The sequence below is a fragment of the Lutjanus erythropterus genome, chromosome 22 (genome assembly GCF_056507025.1).
Source record: "Lutjanus erythropterus isolate fLutEry1 chromosome 22, fLutEry1.hap2, whole genome shotgun sequence".
Lineage (NCBI taxonomy): Eukaryota > Metazoa > Chordata > Actinopteri > Lutjaniformes > Lutjanidae > Lutjanus > Lutjanus erythropterus.
Genome location: NC_139338.1, coordinates 23599189 through 23612208, shown reverse-complemented (window position 1 = coordinate 23612208; position 13020 = coordinate 23599189). Strand labels below are relative to the sequence as shown.

General features: G+C 40.1%; 2 protein-coding genes across 2 annotated transcripts; one reads left to right on the top strand and one right to left on the bottom strand.

Moving 5' to 3' along the window:
- Window positions 1-1038: 1038 nt before the first annotated feature.
- Window positions 1039-2370, bottom strand: LOC146306953 (transcription termination factor 2, mitochondrial-like). The gene has a single exon (XM_084710961.1). It carries the CDS (start codon window positions 2342-2344, stop codon window positions 1094-1096), a length of 1251 nt encoding a protein of 416 aa, XP_084567087.1. The 5' UTR covers window positions 2345-2370; the 3' UTR covers window positions 1039-1093.
- Window positions 2371-9333: 6963 nt separating this feature from the next.
- On the top strand, window positions 9334-10435 carry tnnt2c (troponin T2c, cardiac). Its single transcript, XM_084711064.1, has one exon. It carries the CDS (start codon window positions 9433-9435, stop codon window positions 10264-10266), a length of 834 nt encoding a protein of 277 aa, XP_084567190.1. The 5' UTR covers window positions 9334-9432; the 3' UTR covers window positions 10267-10435.
- The last annotated feature ends 2585 nt before the right edge of the window (window positions 10436-13020 follow it).

Sequence of the window (13020 nt, the reverse complement as noted above, 5' to 3'; positions counted from 1 at the left end):
AAGTCTGATTGGTGCTCTGGTTTTATTCTAAAACAGATGTAAATGTAACTTAAAGGACAGTTTGTGATGAAGATTTACTCTTTTTTTTTTAAACAAGTCTTTATTAGGGTTTCCAGAGTTTAACATACAGCTGAAGATGGGAAAAAAATATTTCTAGTGCAGATATAAAGAAAACATAAAAAATGATTTGACTCTTCTGTTGGCTGAGAAGAAAAGCAGCTTTTTGACACTTGATGTAATTTAAAAAGATAGAAAAGTACAAATTTAGACGTGGCATTTATTGCTCATCACCTTCAGTTACCACAATTAGAGCTGCACAATGTGAATTTTTGCATCAGAATTTTTATTTTCACTGATAAAAAAATATTAAAATCACGGTGATGTGACATTTGTAGGAGTCTGTACCAAAGAAGCACATTTTTCTTTTATCAAAAAACTGCAGTTTCTGCAATTTTGATATTGCACTTAGACATATTATGATTTTTATAATACTTTATAATATTTGGATTAATTGTGCAGCCCTAACCACAATCATTTTGTCACTTGCAGTAGTACATCCTAATTTACAAGAATGACAGGCAACGATCGGCACTTGTTTTTCTTATGTCACTATTTCACTGTTTATCAGTACATGACTTTGACATATTTGTCATATAAAATACATCCAAGGTTTCAAAACAGTCACAGTGTCATATTTTCACGAGAGCCCTCAGCATCAAATCCTCGATGACGGCCACACGCTGAAATGTTTTAGTATCAAAATAACACTGACCGCCCACTTTCTGAGCAGCTCCAGTTCCAGAGGTAAATTTCTTAGTTATTCAGTTCACATTCAAATGATACCTCGTCTTCTTTAATTTAATTTCGGTCATTATTTCACACTAATATTAGTGTTTTATATTCCTCTATTCAGAATGTGGGTGGGATTTTCACTTCTGGAGCCTCACTGTTGAGCTCCACATAATTCATGCATCTTGCACAAAGGTTGAGTTGTGAACTGCTTCTCGAAATGAGCATCAAACAACATTCGCAAAACTTCAATTTCTTTTCAAATGAACGAAATATAACAGCATGTCGCAGCATATCGACAAATTCAGTCCTCAGCAGATCTGAGCGGAGCTACGGGGTTGAAGAGCGGCCGCTGCCGCCTGAGTTGCAGCTTCCCGTAACTCATCTCAAAGTCCTTCTTAGTTCCCACGATCACGTCCAGGCTGCCGGAGCGCACGTCGTACCCGTAGGACGCCAGCTTCTGGATGCGATAGAGCACGATCTGCGTGGTGAGCTCCATCACGTTTGGACACTCCTTCACCTGCTCCATGCTCACGCCGACATCCATCAGTCCGTGGAAACGCCCCATGAGGGTGGGTAGGGAGTAGTACAAAATGGCGGGGCAGCGGATCACTATTTGTTTGAGTTCGTCTTTGGAGCAATCGAAAGCTTCCTCGATGTACGCCAGCGCCTGCTGCATGGCGTCCGGCAGCAGCTCTGCGATGGAGGCCCTGAGGCTGGAGACCAGGCTGAGCAGCTCCTCCGTGGTGAAGCCCTGCTCCCTCAGGAAGCCCAGACTGTCCCTCCAGGCCTCCGCCGGCCGCAGCAGGATGTACGGGTTCTGGCTGAGGAGCTTCTGCAGCCACAGGCGCAGGTTGCCCTCGTCTCCGCCCAGGTCCAGGTAGGTCTCCCTCAGGGTGTGGATGACCTCCTTGTTCCGCTCCACGGGGCGACTGAAGCTCTGCGGGGCGCTCGCCATCAGCTTGCCGATGATCCTCTTGCTGAGGCGGAGACTCTGCAGGTAGAGGATGTTGGCCCGCTGGTTGTCATGGTGAGTTAATGTGAAGAAAGATGCCGGGAACTTCTCGATGATCCCCATCAGTTCGCGCTTGTTGGGACACACGGACACCCAGAGGTCTCGCTGGGCGGCCGCGTCCTCCGGCCGACAGAGGACGGCCTCGGGGTGAGCCTCCAGGATGCGGGCGATCACCGGCGTGTCCGCTCCCATGTCCCTCAGCAGCTCGGCGGTCTCAGACACGTACGCGGAGTTCTCAGACAGAATCCAGCCCTTGAACTTGCGAACCTTTCGGATGTCCACAGAGAGTTCGTAGAGGGAGTCCACCGTGTGCTGGTTCTCCAGTCTTTTGTTGGGTGACGTCACTGTGCAGGTGGACGCAGACGGAGGCCGGAGGAGCCTCAGCCTCTGGCAGGAGGTGCACAGGGAGGCAGTGGTGACACGCAGCATTGTGGACACTGTAGTGGATCTGCATGGAGAACAAAGAACATCTGTAAAGCCAACATCAGAACTCATCACAGCAGAGATTCTCAATCTGCTTGGCTTTTTATGACCCCTCATCACAGGTTATACACTCAGTTTCCAGTTTTTTAGGCACATCCAGTCAACTTTGATCTTTACAATCTCACAAAATATCAAATATTATTCAAATCTTTAAATAACTCAAACCCTGATCTCCTGAGTGAAATTCCTGTGTTTGTTTGAGCCATTCATTCTCTCCACCTCCCCACTATTTCGCTCCTTATGGTTCTCCTATAAACACTACGTCCACTAGGGGTCGCCACCTCACAATACACAGACATATTTGTTGGAAATTACTGCATTACAGGATTGAGATTTAAGTTTTTTATGCTTTATATTTATGCTTATTTTATCTAAGAAGGGGTGATGCACATTAACTGACATGAGCAGATGAGTCCCATTTTACAGATGTGCCAGATATAGTCATAGAGGCTAATTTTCATCTTCAGTCCCTGGCAGGTTAATGGTATACAAGAAACATTAAGAACAACAACAACAACAACCTGTAGTTAACTAACTATAGTTAATTCATGCAATATCTCACTCATAGCCAAAAGTAAAAATGTCCAAGATTTGTCTAACTCCACACTGATTTATCTGCAGAAACACATTGTTCTTTGCTTATGACCAAACCTGAAGGCTTTAAAGTTATTAAAAGCCTTGAGTTTAGCCTCAGGACCCTCATGCATGCTGTCACCGCACCATCTGACTATAATTAAAATATATTTATAGAAAGTCAATGGACTAAGTGTTGTATCTTTGCAGAAATAAGGCATTCTGTGCAGAACCGCTTATCTCTAAACAGTCAACTTTTCATGAGCTGAGAAAAACAGCCCTATTTTTGCCTTTGTCACAATTCGTTTTCCAGCTAATCCAAGACTAAACTGTCTCAACCCATTAAGGAACACTTTAATCCTTCAGTTTATCACAGACACTCACATTAAAATCACCAAGTTTAAATAATATAGAGAATAAAGTACAATGTTTACTTCTGAATTGTAGTGGAATAGAAATATTAAGTTGCACAAAATAAAAATAATCCAGTAAAGTACAAGTACCTCGAATCTGCAGGCTACTTAAATGCAGTACTCGAGTAAATGCAGGATACTTAGTTACATCACAGGCCTAGATGCATGTGACTCAACAGGATAAAGTTGTTGTTAAAATGCATGGTTAACAGTTGTCCTCAGGTGGAACAAACACAGGGAACACTGTGTTCTGACTGCTGGCTTGCAGCTGTGTTATGTATGTACTGTGTCGCATATAGGCTATATAAGGACCAGCGCTGACAACCACACATAACAAAAGGACACGTTAAAATCATGCTAAACGTTAAGATGACACAAAGAAAACACATAAAGAATATCTGGTTGTGTAAAATGAATTATAAAACAGATTATTTTACCAGATTTCAAGCCTTGCAGCAGCCGAGGACTCCGCTCAACACACCCACTGCTCTGCTTTCATAACATGAGAGGAGGAGCTGAAGATGAGAAGCACATGAGAGGCATGTGGTTGCCTACAGGCTGAGGGGAGGCTTGTTTTCCACATGGTAACCCCACACGCGCGAAAGATCTCGCGAGACTGATGATTCCAACCCAAACTCTGTCCGTTTCCTAACCATAACCAAGTGTTTCTTCCGATATATTCAATGAAATACTAAGCACAACATTTTGTCGTTATAAAACACAAACGTTTATTTGTTTGCTAGACAAGGTACGCAGATGTCGCGAGAGTATGGCGTCTAGGGTTCCCATGGATACACGAACAGCGGGGAACAAGGCGGTGTTTCATATCCAGTCCCGCCTACCGGACCGTTTAAGGCGTCGCCAAGCATCTTTTACTACCTGGACACCTGTGAAAGTTACGTCCATCAAGTTTGAAGGTAGAATTTCACTTTAGCGTGAATTATAGATGCAACATTGCAGTTTTTAAAACTAAAATATCAAGGCAGAATCGTTAGTTACGGGTGTCTGTTTCAAATCTGCTTAGGTCGTGTCAAGCTAAACGTTAGGTTAGCTAACGAGCTAACACAAGCTAACATGCAACATGGATCATCGGTAACACATTTGTTTACCCTGTAATTTCATCTAAAAAGGTATTTTGCCTTGTTGTGTTATTACATTCATTTTTGGCTAGTAGTGTACCTAATTTACTAAAGGTTTATTTCTTTATGCATAGCCCATATAATATGTGAAACATGAAATATTGACTTATTTGTTAATAAATTCTAAACAGTAAACATTTAATGGAAAAATGTTGATTTTATAATTGTTGTTAAAATTTGTACAAGTAAGACGAAACTGATACTATTGATAAAGCCAACACAAATGTTAAAGTTTGTAGAGCAAAAATTAATTGTCTAAATAAGTGGTTTTCTTTTGTTAGCACAAAGGTAACTCATGGAAAAAGAAGACTTGAACTGCTGGGGAGACAGCTGTGACGGTGGAGGGTAAGTAAACAGCAATTGTTTTTCTCTTCCTTTTTATTTGCATATACAACAAAGTCCCTCAGGATATAATCATTCACCTTCATCGCTCATTGGCTTTTAAATATTTATGTTAGAGTGTGTATAACAAAACAGACATCAGCTGACAATGAATAGAATTGAAAGCAGTATTTGGCATGATATAATCTGTTCCTTTTATCAGGGTGGACAATTAATGTCCAGTGTTCTACTGGCGTTAAAAAAAATAATGCTAATAATGTTTAATAAATGATCAGTACCACCCTTTTATTGAAAGGGTTTTTTCTGTTTCTCCAAATCTTCAGTCTAAAACTATTCCAGACGCCTGCTCTGTTCTGGTCAGGGGTCACAGTCGGGTTGCAAACTGTAAACACCTTCCATCAGCGATAATTGGTAACATTAATGATTACTTAATCGATTAATTGTTATTTAAAAAACAGAGAAATTTTGCATATACCAAACAATACCAAATATGTTTTTCCCACTCACTGAAAGCTTAATTTCCGCAGTAACATAATGCATATTCTCTGACAGCATTACATAGCCTATGACAGTTAAAAAGATGTAAAGGCCTACATATTAAACACATATACTTAAATATCAGATACCATGAGGGATGCTCTCCTAAAAACAATCTCTGTTATGGTTCAGATTTTTATTTGACAGTGGATTGATTTTACTTGATAGATTTGAAACATTTTAATTGATCGATCAGATTCCTACAAACCAATAAAATGATCATCATCAACCAGTTGTTTTCAAACTGCAGCACTACAGTACAGATACCAAAAAAATGACTTCATTACAGTTATGTGAGTTGTAATAGTAATTCTTTACTTCCACCTCTGTTAATGTCTTCAATTTGTCAGGGATGGTGACAGACAATATTTTACTTTTCTAAAGAGAACTTGGAACATTAACTGAAGAGGAATACTGTAGGACACACTTTACTGTACTGCACAGTTTTGACCAGAAGGGGTCGCTGTGAACACAGGGACACCTACAGGAGTAAAACTGTATAACTGGTGCTTTCCATTAACTGCAGATTTGTCTATGAAAAGCCATAACTTAGTGACTCAGTCTGGGGAGAAGGACTGGTTTGATTAGGACAGGAGAAATCAATCTTTATTGTGGATGCAGGTTCATTATTTATATTGAAGAACTTCTATTTTTAAGCAGGGTGTCCTCTTTAAGAACATCCTGACTGTTTTTCATTTTGATGGCAGTTACATTGAGAAGTTTTTGTGTATCACTCTGTTCACATTGAGCTGTGTTAAACAGCAGAGGGAGTTCTGCCTATTTATAGTCGTCATTTGTTGCCTTTCTTTGCTGATAGACACAGTTGTCCCTTGCCACCAGCAACTCAGAGTGCCTTGATTATACTGGAGCCACCTGCTGTCCTCATGTTGTGCACAGGCATGTTATAGTGGAGCTCAGTCCACTCTGTCTGGCATGAGACAGACATTAGACATTCACACAGGCATTAAGATTTGTTTTTTGGTCTTCCAAGGCCACAATTAGCCTTATCTTCACTCAGCCGGAGCTCCAGAAGATTGACATTACTGTAACGTAACCCCCTGGAGATCATGTGTTATCTCATACCACATACATGTTCCACACAATCACGTCAGAAGCTTTACTCGAAGGAGGCGTGTGGGACAGTTTAATTGGGTTTCTCAACAGACACAACAGAGCACCTGTCTCTCCCCATCAGTTATCTCATCCTCTAAAAACTGCGTTTGTCCTTTTCCACTGATAACTCAAGACTCCGCAGCACAAATTCTTGACATCAGCATTTAAATGTTGCCGTGTGGGAGCAATTACACTTTAATCCACTCAACGCTGAAAGCAGAAAGCCTCCAATAGCAAGAATGTTTTAATTACATTCCAAAGTGGAGACGAGGGTGGAGCAGTAAAGCTCATCTTGAATGTCATTGTTCTTATTGAAGGTCTTAGTGTTGCTTTTCTTTACAGAAATAACTGTTGTTATACAAATATCAACATTTAAAATGCACCAACTGACAGCTATAAAAATAGTTTAATAATAAAGGTGCTCTATAGACTGGCGTGAGCAGTGACAGATTACATACAGTGGTGTTACTTAATTAGATAGAAAATAATTATTAGTTAAAAAAGGTACCTGTATTGCATTACAGTTACAGAAAAAAAGACAGAATCAGATCACAGATGCATTGTGTAGCTGATACAACTGCAGATGTTCCCTAAACAGACCAACCACTAACATTAGCTACACAGACCAACTGTTAATGTTAGCTACACAGAACAACCACTGACTTTAGCAACAGCAACGTTAGCTACTAACATTAAACACAAGCGTAAACATAAACACAGTTCCTGTAAGTTTCTCTAAGTTTACCTTAAGTTTGAGTGTGCATAACTACTAAACAATTTCACTATATTTGTTAGGCTATTGAGGTCATGCAAATGTGCCTGAAAGTAATCAAGTTACATTGCCTTAATGATACTGTTAACCAACAATAAATGTTTGTTCTGAGTTTGTCACACCACAGAGATGTGTTATTAACCACCAAGACAAATTTGAATGATTAAAAAAATCACTAAATATATAAAAGTAGGTCTCAAAATCATGAAAAATTGAGCAGTTTTCTCTCTCTAAATGATAATTTAAGGGTTCTCTCACTGAATGAGCAGCATTTTTCAATATTATTGTGTCAGGTCTCAGTATTTTTTCCTTCAAGTCTCGAGTTAAGTCACAGCATACAGACAGCTCTCGTTTTAGCTTGTTCATATTATTTATTTCTATAACGGTTAATTCTGAGGAAAAACAGGACAGGAATTGGGATTCGGGGCAACTAATTCTGGACTGTACCAAATTTTTCAGGACGTCTGGTCACTTAATACGGGGCACAGGATGTTCAAGGTAATGGCTCATTTTGGAAAATGTGACAGCTGTAACTTCCCGTCATTAAAATCCTCACCGGCTCTGACGTACTTAAGAGATTGGAATGTGCTTTGTTAATGGACGTTCTTAAACACCATGGTGGCTTTTAAACTGTCATGATGGATTAGAGAGTCCCCCCCTCGTGAAACAACCACAGGCTACATAAGCCGTGACACATCAGGGCTCGGCATTGCTGGTGGTTAAGTTGCAATTTTGAGAAACTAGCAACCAATTATTAGCCATCAGTGGCAACCACTAAAAAATAGGGTCAGCAAAATATGTACCTCAAAATAAATAATATTTTAAGATTTTTTGCATCATCTGAATATTGCTGTTACAGCTGCAGTGTTTTAGAGACCATCGCGATGCAAATTAAGTTGATTGTGAGGTGAAAAGTTTGACTTGCTTGTCAACATCACAAATGTCCACTGACAAAGAACCAGATGAGCCTAAAGAAACAATTTTAAGTCTTTGGAGGTCAAGAATCCCAGGATCTTTGAGCTGAACAGAAAATTATCCTGTAAAACATGAACAACATCACCTTGATAAGTCATATATCCAGTTCACTAGGTGAAGATCACACATCCAACAAAACCAACGGTAACTGTCATAAAGCATGTAAACATTCTTTAATTTCACATTTTTATCATTAAGCAGATGTTTAACTTCATAGAGTCTTAATTTCTTAAAATAAACACATTACTTGCAAAAGCAGCAAATAATGTGATGTAAACAAATATTTCTTCTATCCAAATATGACTTTTGCTTTTATCTAAGTACATTTTTTCGACATTAATATAATATTAATATAAATCAACAATGCTTTGAAGGCACAAGAATTAGGAGTGAATGAATATCAGGATAGAAAACATAGCATTTTCCCAATTTAATGTGACCTACCACATCTGGTCTTCTGTCCAGATACAGAGACAGATAATTTTGTAAATAAATTACAACTATTTTGATAATTGATTGATCATTTTGAGTCATTTTTTTTTTATAAAAAATGCCCAAATTTTCTGATTTCAGCTTCTCAAATATGAATATTTTCTGGTTTCATTAGTCCTCTAACTGAATATCTTTGAGTTTGTGTCAATCTATCAAACAAACACAGGAAAAACCAAGCCACAGGGAACACAATACCATCCATCCATTTGTGTTTATTTGTGTTATTGCTAAAGCAGATGCCTGGTTGCCAGCCTGGAAACCACATTTAACAGTTAGTGTTGAGCCCTGTACACTTTTCATTGTCTCTCATGTCTCTTGTGAGAACCAGACCTTCAGTATTTCTTTAAGCCTTTAAGAGTATGGATGTTATTTGTCCTGGATGATAGTAGCCTGTGCGCTGCTTTGTTGGGCTGGAGAGCACAAGTATGCGTGTGCATCTGTTGTGTATCTGAAATAGTCTCTCATCCTGTCCTTACAAAGGAATGAGGAGTGCTGCAGGGTCAGAATACAGAGCGGTGGGGGGGGGTCTTTCAGGGATGATTGGGGGTGTGTGTGGCTGACAAGACTTGGTGAGGAGAAAATAGACTATTCCATCTGTCTCAGAATCTGCCCTGCTGCTGACCTACACTCTGGAGACTTTGCTGAGCCTGTGGTCACATGGTGCACGCCAGGCCTTAAAAACCCTCAAGCTAGACGCCGGGTCCCCATCATCTCTTGTGTGCGAGACACCAGCTGGTTTTGGTGTTCATCCTCCTTGTTTTTTCCCTAGAAAGCCTCCGAGTTACTGTCATGTCAGACACTGAGGAGATTGTGGAGGAGTACGAGCAGGAGGAGGAAGAGGAGGAGGTGGAAGAAGTTGAAGAAGAGGAAGAGGAGCAGAGAGAACATGAAGAAGAGAAAAAAGAGGAGCATGTAGAGGAGAATGAGCATGAAGAGGAGTCCAAACGGAAGCATAAGACAACCTATGTGCCAAATATTGCTCCTCCAAAGCTCCCTGATGGCGAGAAGGTGGATTTTGATGACCTGCACCGCAAGAGAGTAGAAAAGGACTTCAATGACCTCCAGACTCTGATTGAGTTGCACTTTTCCACCCGTCAGAAAGAAGAGGAAGAGCTGGTCGCCCTGAGAAACCGAATTGAACGGCGTCGGTCTGACAGAGCTGAACAACAGCGTGTCCGCACCGAGCAGGAGCGCGAACGGCAAGCGCGCCTGGCTGAGGAGAGGACGAGGCGTGAGGAGGAGGCAGCCAAGCTGCGTGCTGAGGAGGAGGCAAAGAAGAAGAAGATCTTCACCAACAAGTCCTTTGGCGGCTACCTGCAGAAGGTGGATCAGAAGAAGGGCAAGAAGCTGACGGCACGCGAGGAGAAAAAGAAGGCCCTGATGGAGCGCCGGAAGCCGCTCAACATCGACCACCTGAACCAGGAGAAGCTGGCGGAGAAGGCGCAGGACCTCTGGCAGTGGCTCCACCAGCTGCACGCCGAGAAGTTTGAGTTGGCCGAGAAGCTCAAGAGGCAGAAGTACGACATCTACGTGCTCCGAAACCGAGTCAGCGACCACCAGAGAGGCTCCAAAGCATCCAAGACGTCCCGCGGGGCCAAGGGCAAGTCTGGCTCCTGGAAGTAAGGGCCGCTCCGACACAACTGGACGGCCAAGTTGTTTCTGGACTATTTGGTGCCTTTGTATCATAAAAGCTTTCCCAGGAGTTGTGTATGTATAAAATCTGATTGTTCTAACTTAGTGCTGCTGGTATTCAAACTGTGGTTGAAGACTTTATTAAATCTGACTGAATGTGTGGTGGTGTTAATTTCACAACTGTGCTTCATGATTGTTTTATCTCTTCATGATTGTTTTATCTCCCGTACCCCATAATCAAATATATATATATTTTCCTCTTATCTGTAGAGCTATTTCTCCATCTAGATTGTTTTTGTGTGAGTTGCAGGGTTTTAGAGATTTTGGCAGTAGAAATATCTGCCTTTTCTTCAATGTAACAGGTCGAAATGGCACTTGAAAAATAAATTAACAAAAATTAACAGCAATTTCTCTTTCCGGAAATCATGATCTGGTTTCTGTCTTTCTGCAGTCGAATCTACCAGAACTACTTTCTTTATACTAGAAAGAAAGTAGTTCCTACATGAAACTGCTCACAGCCAGGTCTGTGGATTATCTTGTATTTTTTGGTCACTATGACCGACCAAAACAATCTAAATGAATAAACAGCACTGCAGGTAAGAGGAAAAACATGTATTTTTTATTAATTTATTAGGTATTAGTAGGGACCTTAAGTGACATGAACACACTTAAGGTCTAGTTAAGCCTTTTTTCTTTTGTTAGAAATTCCCTCATCTCTACAGGACTGCCAAAATCTTTCGTTCAGCCCCAGTAGAAGCTGGTTCTCAAAGTTCTTTGTTTCAAGGCACCTTTTGGATCTAAAAATCTGTCCTGTGCTAAAAAGCCTCTCACAGGCAGCTGAGAGGTTCCCTAGATGCCTTTTCTTGGTGGTTGAGTCTTCCTCCTCCATTCAGCTAAAGATACCTGTCAAGTGATGTTACTTTAATAATCATGATCAAGTTGTTCTCGCTTCATTCTAACTAAGAAACATCTTGAAACATGTTTCTTGAAAATAGTGCCTCTCAAGAAAGACTTTTTTGTTGCCATAGTTGATTAAATAACTGGTAAAGAGTGTCATTTCGTCAGTGAGGGTGTGGTTGTGTTAAAATCCAACAGGTGGGGTGCAGCTGACTTTTTAAGAACCTAATTTAGCCTCTGAGGCTGCAGTGCACTGCAGGCCTGCAGTGTTTTTAGCAAAAAGACCCCAACTGTTGCCTGAGAGGTCAAACCCATGACCTCGAGAGTCTGCAGAGGCTCCACAGCACACAGGAGTGTTTGATGTCTGAAAGATATGTCAGTGAAATCAACAAAACAGTTCTTAAAAACAAACAAACAAAAAAATTCTCACCCCTTCTGCAATGAAAGATTAGACTAATCTTGCCATGACATATAAACTAAATGAGGAAGAGTAAAAGGCTGTTTATACTTTTCTTGTCTGCACAAACAGAAAGTAGATGACAACTAATTTAAAAGAGAAATTGCCACTGGCTGGAAAAATAATTAAAAACAAACAGTTTTTTCTGCTTCTATTCAGCTCCCCGTTTTTATTAATCAAATCCTGATTCTGTTGCAAATGCCAGTAAACACAATTTACAAGGATTTTGTTTATTTAATCAACGGCATCAAAACGTTCTTTTGATTAATATGTGTTGGCACAATTTCTTTGTTATGTTTTATTGAATATTTCATGTCTCTAAAACCATTTTTTGAATCATCAACTTCTTTAGACCATCTTAGAACTGTTTTTGACATCAAAATTATCTTCAGCTCTACATTTGAGTTTTGGAAAACAAGATTAAACCTTAATTAAAAATTCAATAAATGCAAAATGCCATAAAAATAACAGTATCTGTATTTAAAAACCCAATTAAAATGTAGATGTGATGCAGTTTGATCACATCGACTATCAAAGACTCAAATTATAGAAATAAAGGAGGAAGCAGTAGCAAATAAGGTTAAGGGCAGAAATAGAGGAAAGATGTCTAAGTGTCAACAGTTGTTGGCAGTTTTCAAAGTTAATCAATGATCAAACTTCACTATAACTTCCAACAAACGTGATAAAAGTAATAATATTCTATTCCTCCTTTTGCGAGGGACCAACTATGGTCCCTCAAGGACCCCTGTTGGTCCCTGAACCACAGTTTGAGAACAACTGCCCTAAAATATCATCCTGCTTTAGGTCAAATGAATGTTAAAGTGTGCAGTAGTGAAGTATTGTTTCCACTAGATGGCACTAGAGCACCAGTTTGTAGTAAACAGCTTTTGATCACACGTCTAGAAAAATTACATAACATCACTAAATATTGCATGAATGCAATACATGATTTTTAATTAATTTGATAAAACAATTAGCTCAGTTTCTATACATGTGTTATTCATATCACATTCAGATTCAGATCAACTGGTCCAGCTCACCAGACATTAAATACACAGTAGAATACACAATAACACCGCAATAAATCAAAATAAAACACATTAGATCACATTGAGAAAGAATAAAACAGTAAAGCCAGATAAAAAGAATCAATCAAAATGAGTAAAATCCAACTTGATTCACAAAAGGTGCAAGTGACCAGCTGAGAGACCTGTTCATTAAACCCAGATGCTAGGCTGACTCATGTCTTCCGCTTGTTTTTACTTTAAATCCTAAAAATCTCTTTCAGTTTGCTGTTCCAACTGAATTTGAAGTGAAGAGGCTGGGTGCTATCCTGTAAAATCCTCTTGTGAAACTTTTTGGAGGATGAGTTTGACGTACGGGCTGGTGGC

Excerpts from the sequence above, each read along its gene's own strand:
- LOC146306953 (XM_084710961.1), bottom strand. The coding sequence starts at position 2,344 with ATGAGGGGTCATAAAAAGCCAAGCAGATTGAGAATCTCTGCTGTGATG.
- tnnt2c (XM_084711064.1), top strand. The coding sequence starts at position 9,433 with ATGTCAGACACTGAGGAGATTGTGGAGGAGTACGAGCAGGAGGAGGAA.